Source organism: Podarcis pityusensis (assembly GCF_964106645.2).
Source record: "Podarcis pityusensis genome assembly, chromosome: 9".
Taxonomy (NCBI): domain Eukaryota; kingdom Metazoa; phylum Chordata; class Lepidosauria; order Squamata; family Lacertidae; genus Podarcis; species Podarcis pityusensis.
This window is the reverse complement of record NC_138034.1, coordinates 7,277,322-7,300,885: the sequence shown is the minus strand read 5'-3', so window position 1 is coordinate 7,300,885 and position 23,564 is coordinate 7,277,322. Positions and strand designations below refer to the sequence as shown.

At 44.6% G+C, this 23,564-nt stretch overlaps 1 protein-coding gene across 6 annotated transcripts in view; it reads left to right on the top strand.

Moving 5' to 3' along the window:
* Nucleotides 1–23,564, top strand: part of LDB2 (LIM domain binding 2) — a 233,241-nt gene that overhangs the window by 186,721 nt on the left and 22,956 nt on the right. For all 6 annotated transcript variants that reach the window (XM_081020134.1, XM_081020133.1, XM_081020136.1 and 3 more), the window contains 2 exons: nucleotides 109–231; nucleotides 3,109–3,192. In XM_081020134.1, the coding sequence (XP_080876260.1) occupies nucleotides 109–231; nucleotides 3,109–3,192 (207 nt within the window). The remainder of the gene's footprint in view (nucleotides 1–108; nucleotides 232–3,108; nucleotides 3,193–23,564) is intronic.

Sequence of the window (23,564 nt, the reverse complement as noted above, 5' to 3'; positions counted from 1 at the left end):
CTTGCTTAGGACTGTATTTTGTTTGGTTTCTTTTAGTTTTATAGAGGCTCCTTAAAGAAGTGTGTGTGTGTTTGTTTATTTTCCTTCCTTTTTCTTTATTTCTCCTAGGTGTGCACAGAAGGACGTCTTATCTTGGAATTTACATTTGATGACCTTATGAGAATAAAAACCTGGCACTTTACAATTAGACAATACAGAGAGTTAGTCCCTCGCAGTATTTTAGCCATGCATGTAAGTAATTGGCCAGAATTGCTTTTTTTTTTTATCCATTATATTTTGACTAACAATCCAAACCCACCATTTGCTGTCACAGCCAGTTATCTTAGAGTTATGCGCATTGTAAACAAGGATGTTATGTTGGTGTGTCACAAGCATTTGTGGATGTAAATAAGTAGACAGACTAGTGTCTCCCCTACTTAAGCTGATGCACACTTTTTCTGAATTAAATTTGGAGGCACATTTCATTCTTATATCCATTAAAGTTATTTTTAAAGAGTAAGAATACGCCACCTTAGATTTTAATTTTTATTTTATTTTTTACATTTTTGGGGACTCCATCTGCACCATACCTTTAAAGTGTACCACTTTAAACAGTTCCCTCAAAGAATCATGGGTACTGTAGTTTTTTAAGGGTCCTGAGACTGTTAGGACAACCCCTATTTGCCCCAGAGAGCTACCACCCCCATATTTCCCTGGGAACGGGGGATTGATTGTCAAACCACTCTGAGCATTGTGAGCATAGTTAACAGACTACAGCTCCCAGAATTCTTTGGGGAAGCCACGGCTATTTAAAGTATGGTTACCAGATTTTTTTCAATGAATCTGGGGACACTTTTTTTTTATCTGAGTAGCAACAGGGAGTCAGGAGTGGGGATGGTGAGGCAAAAGACCCTGGGCCCAAGCACACATGCATATTGTATAAAGGTGCACCCTATTGAAACATAAATGTGCAGTTTTTAAAAAACTGGGCAACAGTCCCGAACCTTCCCCAATCTCCTGTCCCCTTTCTCTGCCACGTTTGTCCAGTTTTTATAAAATTGCACATTTATGTTTCACAGGGTTCGAAAGAAGGGCTTTGCGCCTTGCCTGGCAGAGAAACGACGCATCTTGCGCCCCTCCTGGGCAATGGCCGCCCACCGCAACTCCTGAGCCTCCCCCGATCTATCACAACAAAGGGGGAAGGGGGCAGGAGATCTGTACTGCCAGACGTCCCGGTTCCCCTTTGGCAGTGGCGGCAGCAGCGAGCAGCTCCTGAAGCCAGCCAGAGCCAACTGCGCTACCAGGCTGGCTCCGGGCTGCTGAGGCTGCCGCTGCCACGTTTCCCGGGGGCAGATTTGCAAATCCGGGGACTGTCCCGGGGACATCTGGTAACCCTCATTTAAAGTGGTACGCTATAAATGTGTTGTGCAGATGGGACCTTATTTGCTTGTTACACAGATGTCGGCAATCTCTGCATGAGTTACCTTTTGCCCAGCTGGGCTCCAAGGGTACATCAGCACATGTCAGAAACAGTTTTGAAGTGCATTGGTTAATTGCATCCTTCTGAGCTCTGCAGCACCCATATAGGGTATCGCCAGCATTGTCCCAACTGTTGCTCCAGGCCCATGTTACTCCTCTGTACAAAAAAGGGATTAGTCTTAGTATGCTACCTGCTTTCTCTTCCTGCGCATTTCACATGCTTTCCGTTGGTGATACCATAGTAAAGTAAAGGGACCCCTGACCATTAGGTCCAGTCGTGACCGACTGGGGTTGCAGAGCTCATCTCGCTTTACTGGCCGAGGGAACCAGCGTACATGTGGCCAGCATAACTAAGCTGCTTCTGGTGAACCAGAGCAGCGCACAGAAACGCCGTTTACCTTCCCGCCGGAGTGGTACCTATTTATCTACTTGGACTTTGACGTGCTTTTGATCTGCTAGGTTGGCAGGAGCAGGGACCGAGCAACGGGAGCTCACCCCGTCACGGGGATTCAAACCGCCGACCTTCTGATCGGCAAGTCCTAGGCTCTGTGGTTTAACCCACAGCGCCACCCGCGTCTGGTGATACCATACTACACCAGTAGCTGAAATCTAGCATCCCGACGTTGTCTGCATGTTTGCTTTTGCTCTTGAGCATATTGATTAGGGAGTTTCTTTTTTCCATTGGTAATTTGTAAGGCTGTAACTATTTTTATAGTAGGCCCCCCCCCCCATTTGTTTCACTAACACTTAGTTGCTATGCTACTGTGAGGTGATGTGTATAAGAAACCCTTGAGGAGAATGGGAATTATTCCCGCAGTGGAATTCAAATCCTTGCTCTCGTGCAGCAGAGTAAGTTGTGATCCAAGAAAGTCCTAGTTCAAACCTAGCCCATACCATAAAAGAGCTAATAAAGGTAAAGGGACCCCTGACCATTAGGTCCAGTCGTGACCGACTCTGGGCGTTCATCTCGCTTTACTGACCAAGGGAGCCGGCATACAGCTTCTGGGTCATGTGGCCAGCATGACTAAACCGCTTCTGGCGAACCAGAGCAGCACACGGAAACACCGTTTACCTTCCCGTCGGAGCGGTACCTATTTATCTACTTGCACTTTGACGTGCTTTCGAACTGCTAGGTTGGCAGGAGCTGGGACTGAGCAACGGGAGCCAATGGGAGCTCACCCCGCTGCGGGGATTCGAACCGCCGACCTTCTGATCGGCAAGTCCTAGGCTCTCTGTGGTTTAACCCACAGCGCCACCCACATCCCTTATAAAAGAACTAGATGACCTCAAAACAAGACACTACTCTCATTTTTAGCCCCTTTACTTCATCGTGGAGACGACAATGTTAGTCTTCCTTCCCCTCTAGTAAGGTTTCCTGATATAACGACTAGTCTAAAGTATGATTTTCAAAAAGCTTAGCAGTACCAATGCTAATAACCCAGTGTTTGGAATGAAATGGGCACTGCACTCTCCTTCCCTCAGTGAATTAGTGTCTAATTTTCAGTATAAAATCTTGGATGCTTTTTATAAATTGGCAGCTTGCTTTCAGATAGGATTGCCAATTTTTTAAGCATGTCCTTGATTTATAATGTTACTGTTTCATTTCTTTCTCACATGAGCATGAGACTGTCTCTTTGTTTTCCGTTACAGGCACAAGACCCTCAGGTGCTGGAACAGCTGTCCAAAAACATCACCCGCATGGGTCTCACTAACTTCACCCTCAACTACCTCAGGGTAAGCGTACCATGAGCAATTTTTGAAAAGGTTACTGTCACAGCCCTCAGAAGCTCTTCTGTAGCCTAAAGACCATGCAAGTTTTGTCACGGCCTGCCCCATAATTTCACTTCATTTTCAAACCAGTTTCCTGGGGAACCTGGGATCTGTTCTGCTCAGCTCCTCTTCCAGGGTCGTGTCTAGCCAGGTAAATATGGAACAGAAGTGAACAGAAAGAAGGCAGTCCCTTGAAGGTTGGGAGTAATGAAAACACTAGTTAACTTTGCCTGAGAAAGCATCTCCTTGGCGAACACAACAGTATTTCAAAACTATAAGTCTAGAGAGACCTGCAGCTAAACATCTGGCTGATGATTTCAGATCAATATTTAGCACATCCACCCACACACCAGCTCTTGACCTCCTGCCCCTCTATTATTTTATCAGCCAGGTATGGGAAGCGGTTTGCTATGAGTGCTGTCAGCCAGCAATGCAGTGCAGTTGTGGATGGAGGAAAATTCATCAGGAATTTCTTGGGTCTTGAAATCCATCAGGAAACAGCAGTGGAGGTAGGGGATGCTTCAGTTAGCACTGTGACAGTGTGCTGCTGCTGGCTAGCTGGCTAGCTACCATCAATGCTATCCACAAGGTGCAGCAAGCCAGTTGTCGACCACATCCCCTGCCCACAACAGTGTGCAACTGATTTTTTTAAAAAAATAAAAGTATCTTAAGCCAGCCCTTGATTCCCAAAGCAATTCCGCACAGAGAACTTTAAAATTAGCAACAACAGAGCTTAAAAACAAGGCAGGAGATATCAAAACACACCACCAATAGTTAGAGCAATTGTGAACAGCCTCAGGCACTAAGACCTGAATCTTCAGATGGTGCTGAAAATTCATAAGAGACCATGCCAGTTACCGTATTTTTTGCTGTATAAGACTCACTTTTTCCCTCCTAAAAAGTAAGGGGAAATGTGTGTGCATCTTATGGAGCGAGTGCAGGCTGCACAGCTATCCCAGAAGCCAGAACAGCAAGAGGGATTGCTGCTTTTGCTGCGCAGCGATCCCTCTTGTTGTTCTGGCTTCTGAGATTCAGAATATTTTTTTTCTTGTTTTCCTCCTCCAAAAACTAGGTGTGTCTTATGGTCTGGTGCGTCTTATAGAGCGAAAAATACGGTATATCTCAGAAGGGAGGGGTTTCATCCATGCTTTGCCCCATGCTTTCTAGACGCAGGCCCACACTTTCACAGTCCATATCTGAGTAATGGTTCTTTTCCCCACTGCTTTCCCCAGGAAAACCCACTCTTCCATGTTGAATTGGAACAAGCAGCAATTTGGGTTTTCCATGGATTGCAGAGAGCGTTTCACCAGGACTTGCCTTCCTTGTGACTGGCCTATCATATAAGCAACAAATGGCCACCAGAGATCTTATAGAATTGGAAGGGACTCTGAGGATCTTATCATCGAACCCCCTGCAAAGCAGAAATATTTAAAAGAGAAGGGGGTTTTTGTGAGGAAAGTTGTAGGGCAGCACCCTCCCCCAGTGCCAGATTTATGTATAAGATAAACAGGCTATAGATTAGGGCCCCACTCTCTTGGGGCCCCCCCAAAAACCTGGATGTACATTTCTAAAATATAAGATAAAAGAACAAATAAAATAAAACCTTCATACAGAAACAGTGTTGTGAAGGCTCCTATTTGTTATGTGTAAATGGCTTTAGATACCTATTAGGTCCATAAATTACTGTGTGACATACAGTGGTACCTCGGGTTAAGTACTTAATTCGTTCTGGAGGTCCGTACTTAACCTGAAACTGTTCTTAACCTGAAGCACCACTTTAACTAATGGGGCCTCCTGCTGCTGCCCCGCCGCCGGAGCACAATTTCTGTTCTCATCCTGAAGCAAAGTTCTTAACCTGAAGCACTATTTCTGGGTTAGCGGAGTCTGTAACCTGAAGCGTATGTAACCTGAAGGTACCACTGTATATTCAACACAAACAACAGCAACAATTTGTTGTTGACAAAAGACAAGTGGACTTATAAAGGGCCCCCATTACCTTCAGTAACTTAGGGCCTCATCAAACCTAAATTCGGCCCTGCCTCCACCCACCCCTTCCCCTTCAGGCATGGACTGGGAAAGTGCAGACTTGTGCCTAGAAAACTCTGAGGAAAATTAGTGTAGATGAGCCTCGAGAAAACCCTCCCCAGTGCTTCCACATATCAACGTTCACCTGGGCTTTATGGCTGAGTTAGACTCGCTTTCTCGGTTACTCAGATGCTAAGCTTGGTTATGTCTAAAGAGGGCCATGGTGCGAAGGCAAAACTCAGTTCTTAAGGCAGGAACACCATTCCAAAACCATTTCTCCTTTCTGGTCCCTTCCCTGAGTTTGTACTGCATTGGCTATAATGTGTTTATGGTGGTGGTCTCGCCATGTACATACCGAAATGTCAATTTTGGGTGCGTGTGGCAAGGTTTAAAATGCAAATTGTCTGCAGGTGCAGAATACTGTGAAGCAAATGCAAAGTGGCAGATTAGCTAAAGTATTAAGATATGCCAAATAGATTGTAAAAAAAAGAGAAGGTACAGTAGACAAGTCATAATTTTAGCAGCACATGCAGCTCCATGAGTATTAACGATCCATACTCAATTCTAGTTGCTTTGCATGGTCACCTTCTATGTCCCTATTAAAACTGGAAAGCAAGAATTAGAGAAGGTTGGGATTAGCAACCTTAAGGCATCTTTAATCCTAACCTTCCCCAGTTGAGGACTGAACTAGGTGTTCATTCTAGGTGTAGACTTGGATTTGATATCCCGCTTTATCACTGCCCAAAGGAGTCTCAAAGCAGCTAACATTCTCCCTCCCTTCCTCCCCACTTCAAAGAAGTGTGACTAGCCCAAGGTCACCCAGCAGCTGCATGTGGAGGAGCGGAGATGCGAACCCAGTTCACCAGATCACGAGTCCACTGCTCTTAACCACTACACCACACTGGCTCTCAGAACATAGCAGGGGGCAAGACCTTATGCAATGTGGGTGTGTATCTAGGGCAGGCATAGACTACAACTCCCATCATCCCTGACCACTGGTCCTGTTAGCTAGGGATGATGGGAGTTGTAGTCCCAAAACATCTGGAGGGCCGAGTTTGCCTATGCCTGATCTAGGGGATGACCTATCTAGGGGAGAAGCAGATGATGGACCTCAGTGTTGGAGTAGTCTCCGTGTCACACAAGGACCTCACATGCTGGGTAATCAGAAACTTAGATAAATGCAATACCGTTTATATAATGGCAGGAGTGGGCATTTTCTGGGCTTCTAGCAACTTCCATCAGACCTACCCATCACAATCATTGATCAGGGATGATGGGAGTCTTAGTTCAGCAACAGCTGGAGACCCTCTGGTTCCCTGACACAGGGCTACATAAACATGGAGGGGAATTTAGATAGTGAATTTGGAGGACTGGGGTTAAGGTAATTGTATATATTTTGGGGCAGGGGAGCCAGCGATTTCACTTTATGTACTTGGAAGCAAACATTCTCCTCAATTGACATACACAAAGCTATATCCTGCACAGAAGCAATTTTTAAAGTCAGCACTTCACATTATTTTAGTCAAATATTTTTGACTTGTTAACATTGTTTAATATGCTTTTAAATAGGTTTTTAAATTTATGCAAATAAAAGGCATCAAATTTTCTTTCACTGCATATTGCAAATGTTGGTCATAATCCTTAAGAAAAATTCCACTGATGGCCAGAACAAATCATTTTTATTCTCCAAGCCTAAAGTAGTTAACTATGGAGAAGCAGAAGCAGCCAACCACAAAAGCAATAGGAGATAAACTTTGGTTGCCATAGGGAACTGTTAAGCAAGTGTAGACTATAGCCTTCATTCTGTATCTACAATACAGTTGTGTACATTATTTTTGAGACAATTATATCTGGGAGCATTAAAATTTTTATTTGGGGTTGTGCATAATTTCTAAAATATGAGGTGCTCCGTGGACATCATATTCTTTTAACTGGGAGCCCCATTCACCTAATCATAGCATGCAGAAATAAATGAAGAAGCAAGCATTATTTACAGAAAGGGGGTGGGGACACAAAATTTTAATAATAATAATAATAATAATAATAATAATAATTTATTATTTGTACCCCGCCCATCTGGCTGGGTTTCCCCAGCCACTCTGGGCGGCTTCCGTAAGACCAAAAAGACACTAATATGTCATACATTAAAAACTTCCCTGAACAGGGCTGCCTTAAGATGTCTTCTGAATGTCAGGTAGTTGTTTATCTCTTTGACATCTGATGGGAGGGCGTTCCACAGGGCGGGCGCCACTACCGAGAAGGCCCTCTGCCTGGTTCCCTGTAGCTTTGCTTCTCGCAATGAGGGAATCACCAGAAGGCCCTTGGCGCTGGACCTCAGCGTCCAGGCAGAACGATGGGGGTGGAGACGCTCCTTCAGGTATACTGGGCCGAGGCTGTTTAGGGCTTTAAAGGTCAACACCTTGAATTGTGCTCGGAAACGTACTGGGAGCCAATGTAGGTCTTTCAAGAGCTGTGTTATGTGGTCTCGGCAGCCGCCCCCAGTCCCCAGTCTAGCTGCCGCATTCTGTATTAGTTGTAGTTTCCAGGTCACCTTCAAAGGTAGCCCCACGTAGAGCGCATTGCAGTAGTCCAAGCAATGGACTAAGCCCCTAAAACCATTTTGAAAGTCATTTCAGGTGTCAGCAGAACCACCTGCTGCCCCATAAACAAAAAACCAGCCACCCCGTTATGCCATTTGCACAATGAGTGGTGGTGAATTGGGGGTGGCTGTTTGAGCCCACTCCTAGGAGAAAGCAATGGTCCTAGTCTGTAGCCCCTGAAGGTTTTGGCAATATTCCTTCAGGGCCCCAAGGTTTTCTCAAAATTCTTCTTTGTTAAGGAGGTCTGAGGCTCTTGTCATTGTAAGGTTCTTGAGAAGCTTAATTGTACAGATTTTATCTCTATCCGAAGTTTTCTGGACAAGGTTCCATCTGCTCAGGGTTTCTCCAGTGTCCAGAACTATGTGGTTGTTCTACTTCCAGTCCTCTATTTTAACCGTCCTCACTTTAAATCTGCCTCTTCGTGTTCTTTGCTGCTCTGAAGTTGCGTTGATGTTATTCCTAAAGCTCCCTTCTTCGTTGTTCCAGAGTTTGCAGCTGCTGCTTCTTGCTTCTCCTCCAGCACCCCACCCCTTGCCTTCTGTGCAGGTGAAGGCTGAGTTCTCCTCTTCAGGCTGCTTTTGCAGCCCAGCTGTGTATACATCCAGCTGTGTCTGATCTAGTTAGGTGCAGTCAGGGTTTGTGACAGTCTGTTGCTTAGGCAGGGTGTGACTGAACAGATCCATCTAAGATGGGTTATCTAGGTCGTAGATAGTACCCCCCAAAAAATTCAGAGCCCAAAACTTAAGAAAGTTAATTCATATATATTTCTAATGGAGAACCTGAGCTAGAGGGAGAATGAGATTGTTGTTGTTAAGTCATTTAGTCGTGTCTGACTCTTTGTGACCCCATGGACCAGAGCAAGCCAGGCACTCCTGTCTTCCACTGCCTCCCACAGTTTGGTCAAACTCATGCTGGTAGCTTTGAGAACACTGTCCAACCATCTCGTCCTCTGTTGTCCCCTTCTCCTTGTGCCCTCCATCTTTCCCAACATCAGGGTCTTTTCCAGGGAGTCTTCTCTTCTCATGAGGTGGCCAAAGTATTGGAGCCTCAGCTTCAGGATCTGTCCTTCCAGTTGAGCACTCAGGACTGATTTCCTTAAGAATGGATACGTTTGATCTTCTTGCAGTCCATGGGAATGAGATAGCTTGGAGCAAATCAATGGAAAGGGTTTGGAAATTGATAGGATTTGGGTTTGGGGTTTTTACAGTGATGACTCCACAAATGATCTTTCCTGCTTTTTTGACACCAGTGTAGTTGGGAAGCTATGCTGGCAAACAATATAATTCCAAGAGGTAGAATTGCTACAGCAGAAATAAAGCTTTTTGTTAAGGGCATTAAGGATACACAACGCAAGCAGGAATGAAATCTATTGCCATTTCTGAGGCAGGCTTTGATAGGCAGGATATTGTGAAGGGTGCAGAGGTCTTGGTTTAAGTTGGCCCCCAAGACAAGGTATATTGTGTAGGAGAACCCAAGCTGATTAAAGGTGAACTCTGGAGGTCAAAATTAAAGAGGATGACACTGAAACTACAGATGAAAAGAATCTCTGAAGCATTCAATAGAAGCAACCAAGAGAATAAGAAGGTGCAATTTCTGTCCCCACACACTCCATTTTAAAAAAAATTCAAAGGCAACAAAATTGTGAGAAAGGTCTGCTTTACTGTTACCATGGATCCATGTTTAAGATAGCACCAAATTTATTTTAGAGACGAGCATAAATCAGAACAACAAACTCTTAGGTTTCAATCCTCAGTGGAACTTTCTTCATAGGATTGCACTGTTAGAATATTTTGTGTAAGGCTCAGTTTCTCTAGGACTGGCACAAATCCCATATTTTTCTCTAGATTCAGGGCAGTATGATTGATAGAATTCCTCATTTTATTTTCATGTTTATGGTAATCAGGTGAAGTTTGGACTTTGTGGTGCAGGAAGGTTAGGGTGGTGAAGTTTGAGCCAGGAAGTCCCCTACTTCAAATCTTACTTCAGCTTAAAACTCATTAGGTATCCTTAGGTAGCCCATTACTCTCCGCCAATTGACATATTTAATGTTTCAAATCTTACTTCCAACTGTTTAAGGAGGCAGGGTCTATGTAGCAGAGACTGGGCCAGTGCAAACAGGAACTGAGCAGGAAGAACCAGCAGTGCATTGTGGGTTTTTGATAGGATGTTTAATGAGACTTTTTCCCCAGCTGCCATCTAGGTGTTGGCAACCCCTGTGTTATGCCATGTCTTATTCTCACTGAGGAGTTAAATCAGTTCTGCAGGTGGACAGATGAACATGACTGAATCTACGTATAATTACTATTTTTTAAAAGCCCTGTATACACTCACTCCATGATCCATCCACCTTTAGCCTATAGAGGTATACATTTCAAGCTCAAGTTTGCATTTCCACTAGAGAATTAGACCCCCTTTTAAGCGTCTTGATAAATTGCCGTATTTTTCGCTCTATAAGACGCACCAGACCATAAGACGCACCTAGTTTTTGGAGGAGCCAAACAAGAAAAAAAATATTCTGATTCCCAAAAGCCAGAACAGCAAATGGGATCACTTTGCAGCGAAAGCAGCAATCCCTCTTGCTGTTCTGGCTTCTGGGATAGCTGCGCAGCGTGCATTCGCTCCATAAGACGCACACAGATTTCCCCTTACTTTTTAGGAGGGAAAAAGTGAGTCTTATAGAGCAAAAAATACGGTACTTTGAAATCATGGGTGTCTAAGTCCCGCTAGTTCTGCCTCTATACCAGGGGTCAGCAAGGCTTACCGGCCATGGGCCAGATCACTCCCACGGAGATAATCTGTGGGCCGGGCCAGCGCAGCACAACACCGGAAATCGCTTCTGCGTATGCCCAGACGCCGAAAATAGCACCTGCGCAGAAGCGACTTTTGGTGTCTAGGCATGCACAGAAGCGATTTCTAGTATCTGCGTGTGTGCAGACGCAATTTTTGGCGCTGCTTGGCGTGTCCCTGCGCCGTGCAACGCTGGTTTAGCATAGCACGTAGGGGACTTGCCGAGTGGGCGGCTCGGTTCTGGGGAAGCTCGTGGGCCAGCGAAACAGTCCTCGTGGGCCGAATTCGGCCCATGGGCCACATGTTGCTGACCCCTGCTCTATGTTGTTGTTGTTGTTGTTTAGTCGTTTAGTCGTGTCCAACTCTTCGTGACCCCATGGACCAGAGCACGCCAGTCTGCTCTATACATTACATTGAATGTGTTTTCGCTGGTTATAGTTTGATTATAATTAGAACTGGTCGTGTCTCTTTTCTTTAAAAAATAAGGGGAATGGGAGGGCTATCTGAGCCAGGACTATAGTGGAGTAGAAGGGGGAATTCAACCCTTCCCACCCCCCCAGTCCAGATAGGGAGAGGGTCAGCACACAAGAGGTAGCCGGAACAGTTTTGTCCCCTTGTGCCGTATGTAAGGGATTGCTTTCACTCTGAGCTGGAGAAATTCCCACACGAACATCGCTGGCGGTTTATGCAAATTAAATTGATTTTGGAGTTTGGTATTCAAGGCCTTCTGCAGCAGTGAAACATTTACCTGCCCCAGCGGCCCAACTGGCAGGGGCCTAGACTCCGTCTGCAGTATGTATCGCCAAATGAGGAGACACACAGAATCCTGAGGAGGAGGCAGCAAGGACTGTAGTGCTTCAGACTGCATGCTTAAATTTCCACTTGCAGTGTCAACTCTGTAAAAAGTGCTGAATAGCTCAATGTTGCACCCGAAACCTAATATGGAAACAATCAAGATTTAAATATATTTTACCAAAGAATTGGGTGCTGTTTTTTTTTTCTGGTGTGCTAACTAGAGTAGCATATTTATTAAAAATCTAAAGCTAGACAAAAACATGGGACTGAATCCTATAAAGTAAAGGTAAAGGACCCCTGACCATTAGGTCCAGTTGTGACCGACTCTGGGGTTGCAGCGCTCATCTAGCTTTATTGGCCGAGGGAGCCAGTGTACAGCTTCCGGGTCATGTGGCCAGCAGGACTAAGCCGCTTCTGGCGAACCAGAGCAGCGCACGGAAACGCCGTTTACCTTCCCACTGGAGTGGTACCTATTTATCTACTTGCACTTTGATGTGCTTTCGAACTGCTAGGTTGGCAGGAGCAGGGACCGAGCAACAGGAGCTCACCCCGCCGCGGGGATTCGAACTGCCGACCTTCTGATCGGCAAGTCCTAGGCTCTGTGGTTTAATCCACAGTGCCACCCGCGTCCCTAAAGAATCCTAAAGTAGTGGCATCAACTGCCCCTCTTCAAGCAGCTGGTTGGGGTGCTGCTTTTGAATTCTTTACTGCATTTTGGGGGGGGGGGAATCTCATTGCCAATTAAAAAAAGCCCCTGTCATATGAATAAGAGTGCTTCCACCAAGGCTGCTCCCTGATGTGCTGGTTTTCCAGATCCATGATCACTCACCAACAGTCTAAAGTGGGACACTCCATTCTAGCAGCTCAGGAGTCTTAGCAACTTATTGCATCCTCAGTTCTGCAGCACCAGCAGTCTCACATGTGGAGTAGATCAACCTAGCACAGGGGTAGGCAACCTAAGGCCCGTGGGCTGGATGCGGCCCAATCGCCTTCTAAATCTGGCTCACGGATGGTCTGGGAATCAGCGTGTTTTTACATGAGTAGAATGTGTGCTTTTATTTGAAATGCATCTCTGGGTTATTTGTGGGTCACAGGAATTCATTCATATTTTTTTACAAAATATAGTCTGGCCCACCACATGGTCTGAGGGATGGTGGACTGGCCCACGGCTGAAAAAGGTTTCTGACCCTTGACTTAGAATGTTGTCCAAATAGCATTAGGCGCAAAGCACTGGAAGTACAGTCGTGCCTTGGTTCTCAAACTTAGTCCGTTCTGGAAGACCGTTCCAAAACCAATGCGTTCCAAAACCAAGGGGCACTTTCCCATAGAAAGTAATGCAAAATGGATTAATCCATTCCAGACTTTAAAAAGCAACCCCTAAAACAGCAATTTAACTTTAATTTTACTATCTAATGAGACCATTGATCCATAAAATGAAAGCAATAAACAATGTACTGCAATCACACAATCAATCAATCAGTAGCTGAACTGGGTTCCACACAGTCACAAAAAGAAAACCAAAAAGCCACAAAGACAAAAACACAAAAACACAAAATAAATAGCAAAAACAGACAGACTTCAGCGTAACACTCAAAACGGAAGTGTGGCACTCAAAACAAAGCACGTTCGGCTTTTGGAAAAAGTTTGCAAACTGGAACACTCACTTCCTGGTTCGCAGGGTTTGGGTTCCAACTTGTTTGAGTACCAAGGTGTTTGAGAACCAAGGTACCACTGTATATTTGAAACTGGCCTTCTGAAATTCTTCAATTTCCCTCTTTTTCTGAGGCTATGACTGCTTCAGTATTGCAACATTTGAAGTTAAATTTTATTAATAGAGTTCAGCCCAGCTTCTGTTGAAGTCAATGAGAATATTTCCTCTTATCCCAATGTCCCCACAGTTAGTCATTCACTCTGAAGTCTTTTGTACCCACAAAAATCCAATTTCTTGAAATTAATTTCACCACTCCCTTGAGCTATTTTCTCACTGTGGAAATGCCATACCGCATGCAGGCAAAAGAAAAGTTGTTTTTATTATGCATTTTATTTTATTTTTTGTAGCAAGGTAAACATTATTTCAATTTAGTCATAGATTCTGGCTCTGTGGTGAGCCCAAAGCAATGAATAGGAGCTTTCAGGATTCGAGAAGAAGAAAACAGAATTGTTACTGCGAGTGGGGTGGGTGGGAAATGTAACTCATCTAGACCAAGAAAACAGATTTAAGAGCAGAAAGAGAGCGTAGAGGGCTGCTTTAATTAACGGTCCACAGCCTCTTTTTCTGTTGCAGATCAGACTGTTTCACATAAAATATGTATGAGGGACATTAAGTAACTCCTAAAGCCATCCCATCTTAGACTTTGATTTTATTGTATCTTAAAAACAAGGGATGGTTAGTCCTGATCAGTAGTTGCATGGGAAAATCTTTTTTTAATTATTATTATTATTTTTAAAGATATTTATTAAAGTTTCAGATAAAAAGAAACACATCAATAAAAACAAGACTTTAAAAGTAAAAAGGAAAATACACAATACAGAAAGAAGAAAAAAGAAAAAACAGTTAAAAACAATTCCATCTTTTCATCACTACTTTTAAATTTACTTATTTTCTGGACCTCCTCATACCTCCCTCTTTTGTATTCCAATTTAGTTTGTTTGTCCAGCAATTCCTTTCCCTCCTTTTTAATCCCAATCCTTAATCTCAATATAATATAACATTAAATTTTTATCTATTAATAGCCAATTTTCCATTCTTTTGACCTTTTGAATCCTGATCCTTAATCTTGATCTGTATATAACTTTAAAGCCTGTACAGCTAGAAACCACTTAATTTCTATGGGAAAATCTTTTTTAAAGCACTCAAGCAGACATGTAAAACCTAGGTCTGCCAGGTCTGGGGGTTTCTCCTGATGTGTCCAGGTTTTAGCCTTTGCAAGTTCTCCAGGATTGGTGAGTTTTTGCTCTTAGCTCTTCTCCCATGCCTGCTACATCCATTCTTCAGCTTCCAGTTATAGCCAGGCTACGCTGATGATGATGATCCATCAGGTACCATTCCCTGTGTCCACTGAGTGTCTCTAGTTTCCACCCACTCTGCTAGGGGAGACACCCCCTCTCTCCATTTTCCTTCTCCCATAAATCTCAGAGATTGGCAACCTAAGCTGATGTAAGGATCTGGGTCATTTCTGATGTCTAACATGTCTAACCCATATCACCCTACTTCATTCCACATAATTCAGCTCTTTTCAGAGCCAAGAAGCCACAAAAGAAGCCAGCTTCCTCTTATCATTTCAATCACCCTAGGTATCATTTTAGTTTTTAATGTATGTAATATAATAATAATAATAATAATAATAATAATAATAATAATAATTTATTATTTATACCCTGCCCATCTGGCTGGGTTTCCCCAGCCACTCTGGGCGGCTTCCAACAAAGTATTAAAATACAGTAGTCTGTTAAACATTAAAAGCTTCCCTAAAGAGGGCTGCCTTCAGATGTCTTCTAAAAGTCTGGTAGTTGTTCTTCTCTTTGACATCTGGTGGGAGGGCGTTCCACAGGGCGGGTGCCACTACCGAGAAGGCCCTCTACCTGGTTCCCTGTAACTTGGCTTCTTGCAGCAAGGAAACGCCAGAAGGTCCTCGGCGCTGGACCTCAGGGTCTGGGCAGAACAATGGGGGTGGAGACGCTCCTTCAAGTATACTGGACCGAGGCCGTTTAGGGCTTTAAACATCAACACCAACACTTTGAATTGTGCTTGGAAACATACTGGGAGCCAATGTAGGTCTTTCAAGACCGGTGTTATGTGGTCTTGGCGGCCACTCCCAGTCACCAGTCTAGCTGCCGCATTCTGGATTAGTTGTAGTTTCCGGGTCACCTTTAAAGGTAGCCCTACGGAGAGTGCATTGCAGTAGTCCAAGCGGGAGATAACCAGAGCATGCAGCACTCTGGCGAGACAGTCCGCGGACAGATAGGGTCTCAGCCTGCGTACCAGATGGAGCTGATAAACAGCTACCATAAACACAGAATTGACCTGCACCTCCATAGACAGCTGTGAGTCCAAAATGACTCCCAGGTTGCTCATCTGGTCCTTTATTTATTTATTTGGGATATGCAAGGGTGACCTGCATCAAAATGTTGCAGCACAGAGTGCTCCTTCGATTATTCCACGATGCTCCATCCCATTCCATCTCGGTGTGGTCCTCCGCCCTCCGTAGACATATAGCATAGCCCCTACAGAAAGGAGGTGCAGCTCATCGTTAGTGAGGAGGGAGTTTAACCCAAATTCTGAGTTTGGATAACACACTAAGCCCTACCTTAGTTTAGTTCAGTATGGCACAAGAGTCAACAGGACCACAAAGCAGCTGTGAGCTGCAGTCCTGGTAAACCATAGTTTGGCCCACCAACTTGTTAGAATTCCTGCTCCATGACTGTAGTCATAGGATTGTTGTCTTTCACATGACGGTGTATGTTTTGACTCCACGGAGTGGGAAGTGATGGAGACAGGATGTTTGTGTTACTGTGTTCCGTGAAGTGGGACTATTGCCCTTTATTCTTTTTCTCTTTGCTGTCTGATGCTAGAGAGAGAGGGAGCCATGTTGCAGTGCTCCGTGTGTGTTTGTATGTAAATAAAGTAGATTAGCCAAAATGCTGGGTTGCTGAGGTCTGTCACACAATGCTGTGCAAACTCTGCGGATCCCTAAGTGTGCCGGTGTCGGTTGGCATCCGTCGCTGTGATGTTCGGACTGAAGAAAGCTTATGAAGCTCCCAAACGATCAACCAGGAGGGAGAAAATATGCCAGTCGGGCATGTGTCTCTCTGCCAGGGTCCTACTCAAGTGTAGGCTGAACTCCTGTATGAATCTGGCTTTGAGAAAAGCAAGACATGATGGTCCTTCACCAGTCATCTTAAGTCACCATTGTCCTTAATTTATATACCACCTTTCGATATTACTTTACACAAGGCAGTTCACAAGCTGAAGAAACAGGAAAGATCACGCAACTTATAACAACCTGTTCCATTCCAAAAAATGTCATAATAAAACTGTAACTTTTAAATAAACAGCTTATTTCAAATAAGGTAATATTCAATAACCCATTAGAATATAATAGTACACGATAAGATTAAATATCAGCAAATAATATTTAAACAGAAATTCACACTTAACAGTTACAATAAATAATTTCTAGACTATAATCAATAAAAATAACAGCAAGTTACAGCAAATGAATGAATGAATCTTTATTTGCGTCAGCCATCGGCCATAGCAATAAAACAACAATACAATATACAAAGAATAGAATTAAAAATAAAAAGGGAATAATATAACAAAATGCAAATTGAAAAGCAAAGACACACACACACACACACACACATTATATATATATATATATATATATATATATATATATATATATATTTAATACCCCTGAACCCAAGATCTCTTTTCTGTTTATTTACCTCATGTTCAGACTCTCATCATAGTGTATGTGTGAAATGCACATTTTGTTCCAGTGGCCATCACTTTGTACATACTTACAATGAATCTCTTCTGTCACTTTCTGACTATCAGTTATTGCTGAATTCCTCCCCCCTCCTTCTGTCACACACTGTATTTCGCTGATAAGTTCTTTCCCCCCAGCCTGTAAGGGAGTATCAGAGAAGATAAATTGAGCTACACCTGCAGACTTGGGCTTTGCATGTTCTTCTGGTTCAACAACCAATCTTGAAGTACTTCAGGGAATTTGTCCATCCTCTCGGCTAGCTCTCTGCCCAGGGTCAGAACATAGCATTCATCAAACTAACATATCTGGACGGGGGGAAAGCAGTCTGCTAACTTAAGGGGAAACGGTCTTGTTTTTCCATGCTGCAAGAACCAAACCTTATCCTCTACTTCATGTAACAATGCATTCGTGTCGTTATTGACTCATAAAAGAGAAGGAAGTTATAGTTAACTTCCTGGTGTGTCTTCCTGGTGAGTGATAATGGTGATTTGATGTGCATAGATGTGGTTTGCGTGGCAAGGTCCTGAACCCTCCCCCATTGTAGAATAAAGACACTTGACACCAGAATTTAGGTTAATGGGCTGAAAAAGGCCACAACTTTATTGATTACAGAATGTGAGTGGTATTGGCTTAGGCATTGGAACCAATGACCATATCTGACTCCTGCCCGCCTGCCGGGAGTCTAGTAAGGGTTAACCCTGATAGAGGGAGCCTTGTTGATGCACATCAACTAGGAATTCCCCTAGGGTCACCAATAGGGGTCGTGGTATGGTCCTTGCCCCTGTCTTGGCTTCGGACAGAGGACACACACCCCAGATTCCTTTAATGGAATACCCTTGAAATAGGAGGGTAGGTGATGGCCGCCACCTCCCTTCCCCTCCAACCGAATACTCCAATGCCTAACCGCCACCCAGATTCATCCACTGGAATTGAAGGAAGGGGCTGTAATGGTAGATAAACTGCAAGATCTGATGCTACACCAAAGCACTCTGGGAAGTACAGCGCCCCTACTTAAGCAGTCACAGCTGCCAGGCAGAGACAACAGAAGCAGAGGGAGTGATTAAACGCCACTGTACCGAGTTATAAACCAGGGTTATAAACCTGAGTACTCACTGGAAGGACAGATCCTGAAGCTGAGACTCCAATACTTTGGCCACCTCATGAGAAGAGAAGACTCCCTGGAAAAGACCCTGATGTTGGGAAAGATGGAGGGCACAAGGAGAAGGGGACGACAGAGGACGAGATGGTTGGACAGTGTTCTCGAAGCTACGAACATGAGTTTGACCAAAATGCGGGAGGCAGTGGAAGACAGGAGTGCCTGGCGTGCTCTGGTCCATGGGGTCACGAAGAGTCGGACACGACTAAACGACTAAACAACAACAACATAAACCAGCAGCTCTGAATCGGATGAGGAGGAGCCGTAGTCTCACCTGCTTCTGGGCCTCTGATGCAGCAGTGGTTTTAGGAGTACCTCAAGGCTGTATTCCAGATTGACCAGGGAAGGTTGAACCAGCAGGCTTTGCTCTCCCTAACAGCACAAACCCATCACTACGAAGGGCGTTCATTAAAGATTTCCCCTGACGTACTTCCCGTGGACTGAGACAAACGAAACTGGGCACAGTTATTAGTCCTTCTCTACATAGCTACCAGAAAGAGTCACACACTTCTTCCATCACTTTATGCAGCTGTGGAGACCCTGTCTGCAAAAATTGGCAGGTTGCGTCAGAAGCCATGATTTGACCTCAGAAATCAGCATTTCATCATCTGGAAAAAGCTTGCCCAACGACATGGTTGGAAAGAGGTGGCAGTCCGATGGTTGGGAAAATAAGGGGGTGAAGAAGCTACAGGACCACGCTTTCATCTGAGCAACATGCGAGTTGTGAACCGGGGCGTTATACTGCAGGAGGCAGACACCTTTGGTCAGTATACCACACCTCTCAACTGTGATGGCCTTCTACAATTTCTGCAGCTGTGAAGCGTAGTATGTCCCGGTAATTGTGGTACCCTTTGCCAGGAAATCCATCATCACTACTCTGCGCTGGTCCCAAAAGATTGTGATCATGACTTTGCCCACTGATGGTTGGACATGTGCCTTCTTTGGAGGTGGTGAGGCAAAGTGCTTCCATTGTTTGGACTGGGATTTAGTCTCATGATGGACCCATGTTTCCTCCTGAGTAATTAGTCTGGCAAAGAAGTCATCATGGTTTTCATGACACATGACCAAAAGAGCCCATGAGCATGTGACTCGTTCCTACTTCTGGAAAGGCGTCAACAGCCAGGGAACCCATGGTGTGGACACCTTTCCCGTGTGCAAATGATCATGGATGATTTTTTTCTGCAGAGCCCACACTGATCTTGACATCTGCAGCTAGTTGGCAAATGGTTATGCGGTGATCCTCCAAAATGGCGCCCTCCACTTGCTGTGGTCGCCCAGGAATGGGAGCCGTTCCACCAAAGTCTGACCACACTTGAACTGACGATGCCAGTGCTTGACTACGTCAAACAATAAGACATCTTGCCCATAAGTTCAATGAGATGAACGTCTCCCTTGGTGTGCGCCCTTTCAAGTACAGGAACCTGAAGACCGCTCTGCATTCAACTGGTTCCATTATCAGACGTTACTCCACGTTAGCACCAGTAACAGAGAAACTGTTAGGAGTGCAGAGCTACAAATTACCACGTTAACTATGGAGAGATGTAGCATTATACATGTGTAATTTCATCCTCCTACGATAACCGGAAGTGGGTCCGGGGAAATCTTTAATAAACAACCCTCGCAATACATTTTTACTTGGGCTTCTCACCCGATCCCCTGCACTAAATCCTTCTACTTCTTCTTCTTCTTCTTCGGCAGGCAGGGATGTATCGGGGGCAAGCTGTAGTTTGTATTCATATATCTGATATGATTCAGTGGAAGAGAAAGGTAGCAGGAGAGAGAGAGAGAGCGCCATAGTCACTTGGAATCCTCCCCTTTCTGTCCAGCTAATTCTTTTGCCTGCCAGTTCCCCCTGGATTTAGCGATGCCGGGGGGGGGGTGCAGAGTTCATCCAGACTGCTGTACAGGAATATGTGGCCCAATAAAGTATTCAATAGCAGCTTCAGTCTCTGCCTGAAATTCTAAGCAGAAAAATAAATGTCCATTCTGTTTGGATGTCTGTAGCTGAGTTTCCTTCTGCACTGTGCATTAAGGAAAGGCCTGCATGTTAAAATATCCTCTTCCAGGCTATAAACCAATATTTTTTTCTTCTAGATTGGAGTGTCTTTTAGAAGTGTGCGGAACCCGGCCTATTAGATTGACATTGTGCAAAACAAGCAAAAATGAAATATCCTCTGGCTTTGTTATGAGGTCATAGAAGGCCGTTAAGATGTGCAGCTCTCAGTTTTCATAGGGCAGGGTTTTTTGCAGAGATGTGTGCACCTACAAATCACACATTAATTTCTTAAAAATAGTCTGAAATGTAAAATAAACAATCGGATGCTTGGGGAAACCCACATACTGTGCATTCAAATAATAACTTTTCCCCCACAAGGTTTTTAGTTTTGGATTGAAGAACTGTATTGATATTATTGTTGTAAGCATAATATAGGAGCGAGATCAGCAAATGGTGTATCCACCAGAAGGGTGCTCTTGGCTGCCAGCTTGCAAAGGTGGTCCTTGCATAGGAGAAGCATCTGAGCCATGGGGTGGGCCAACAGGTTACTGGGGGGGGTGGTAAGTTGAGGTGTATCCCATACCTGCTACCCACCATGAAGTGGCCATCCACTAAAAGGAGTTTGCGTGTTCAGACCCAGAAACCTCCCCCCTGAGTAAATTCACACATGTCTCAAATTTTGGTTTGCTTTTTGGCAGAATTTAGGCCACAACGTTATTGATTTCAGAATGTGACTGGTTGCATAGGCTCTGGTTTGACTAGCTCCCTGCCATGCAGGTAGTGCTGACCCAGGGCACCAGCATAGGGCAGCCAAGGGTGAACACCTGGATAAGCGGAAAGCCGGGCACGGGCTAACTCTGCCACCCAGATGCCCCCCTGGACTCAGGCACGGGCACAACCCCCTCACAAGGGTTGACCCTGGATTCCTTTAATGGAATGGCAAGAGCGTTCCTTTAATGGCAAGAGCGTTCTCCCATCCCCATCCCCTGAACCAGAGCCTATCCGCAACCTTACAAGTTGTGACGATTTGCTATGCGGCAGGCAAAACTGAAATGGCAGCAGTCAGTCAGCCAAGTGGGGAAAATTCCTGCTGTGCCCCTGTCCCAACGACAGACGACACATGACGGCATAGCAAGGTCAAGTGCGCAAGCCCTAAATATAGAGAGAGGTGAGCGGGTGTTCCGAATGCACGCACCAAAAGAGGAAGCTCTGGGTCACGTGCATAGGTATATATACCATATTTTTCGCCCTATAGGATGCACTTTTTCCCCTCCAAAAATGAAGGGGAAATGTGTGTGCGTCCTATGGGGTGAATGCAGGCTTTCCCGGGCTTCCTGCAGCTCTGCGCCACCCTCTGGATCCCGGCGCGAAGCTGCCCGGGGCTCCGGAGGGTGGCGCAGAGCTGCCTGCATTCCGAAGCCTGGTGCGCGCTAAAGAGCGCGCCCGGGCTTCGCGCACCTCTCCACAAGCCTGGGGAGACCGGCGTGGCTCCCTAGGCTTGCGGATAGCAGGCTGTTCTGGGGGCTCGGGTCGGGGGAAGCTCGGGCTTCCCCCGCGCCTGCCCCGTGCCTGGGGGGGGGAAATATTTTTTTTTCTTTATTTCCCCCCCCCAAAAAAATTAGGTGCGTCCTATGGGGCAAAAAATACGGTAGGTCCCTTGATCCATTTAGCCTGCGTCCCATTGGCCTGATTGAACCCTGCGTCAAAGGACCTACCAATCAGGTGTTGTGGCTATCCAAATGTACCCACCCACAACACAGGGTTTGGTTGCCAGGTCTCACCGCAACACGTGCCCTCTTTAAGGGAGGACCCGATTTCTCACTATGACCTGGAGTTTAAGGCATAATTCAGTACAAGGCATATCAGTACTGGAAAACACTACTGACAAACAGTAGGATTGCAGCTTTGGTGGGGATGATTCATGGCTGTAAGCATTAAATACTCTCCTGCTTTAAAATCATTAATCCCTACTTCTTTCAAATACATTTAATTAAAAAGTTCCATTTTCCAGTAATTGCTCTTTTATTTTATGTAACCTCGAAATGGACTTCTGTTGCAGTGTAACTGTGTTTATGTAAACATCCATCTGGCCACAGGGCATGAATCTAGAGGTTTGTAATGAAGTAGAGGAGATTAAGAAACTCTGAACTTACGTCCTTTTTAAAACAAAAACCAAAGAGCGTTTGTGTTTGCTTATAACTATGCAGCCAAGCCAAATTCCAGGAAAGTGAGAGAGAAAAAGCTCATGGTAGAGATAAGATTTGAACCCGTGTCATCCAGGCCTGATGCCGTTGGGTGATGGCAGTGAGTCTGACTCGGGATCCAGTGGATCCCAGGCAAGCTCAGCCCTGTCCTTGGAACACCTTGCGTTAGCCATTTTGTTACTCTAGGTGTTGGTGCATTCATGGTTTTAAAGATTCGTCTCTTTCTTTCTTTCTTTCTTTCTTTCTTTCTTTCTTTCTTTCTTTCTTTCATTCATTAAAAAAATTCATTTTGTTTTATGAGACGTATGTCATTCTCATGCTGCTTTCTATCTGAGTGAGGACTTCTTTGATGTAAACCATGGGTAGGCATGGGATCCGGCCCAATTGCCTTCTCAATCCGGCCCGCGGACGGTCCAGGAATCAGCATGTTTTTACATGAGTAGAATGTGTCCTTTTATTGAAAATACATCTCTGGGTTATTCATGGGGCCTGCCTGGTGTTTCTACATGAGTAGAATGTGTGCTTTTATTGAAAATGCATCTCTGGGTTATTTGTGGGGCATAGGAATTCGTTCATTTTTATTTTTATTTTCAAAATATAGCCTGGCCCCCACAAGGTCTGAGGGACGGTGGAGCGGCCTCCTGCTGAAAAAGTTTGCTGACCCTGTTTACATTGTAAACAGATTTGGTGAAGCTGAAAAAAGCCAAATTACTTAAAAAAACAACAACCACATTTATCAAGGGTTTAGCAGCTTATTAATCATTCCTTTAGAAAATCTGTTTTTACTTGCAGGGCTTTGACAGCAAACAGTACTTTATTGGTTAAAGGCCAGGGCTACATTTCACTACCACTTTACTAGCCAGTGTAGTCCTGTGCTTTTCTGCCATTTATTAATGCAGCAAGTTCCCTACAATTCAGTCTAAAAATAGAACCGGTTATGTGAATTACATGACATTTGTGCCTGAGCTGAAGTGAAGAAATGAGATTATTTCGTATGGACCTAGAAGAAGATTTGTTACAGAAGCAGTTTGTCGAATTTCGCCTTACATTGTTACTTCTTTTTTTACATGATTGCAGGCATGTATATTATACTTTACATTGCAAGCTTTAATCAGTTTAACTGATAGATGAATCAACTAAACTTTAGTTGATTAATTTACAAGGCCCAGTTTCATCCACTGAGCACATAATTTCATCAGAGGGCTATCATTTAAGGACACATTCATGATAAATGTTAAAGACTGCTTTGTTTTGGTGCATTACTGTTAATGTGAGATG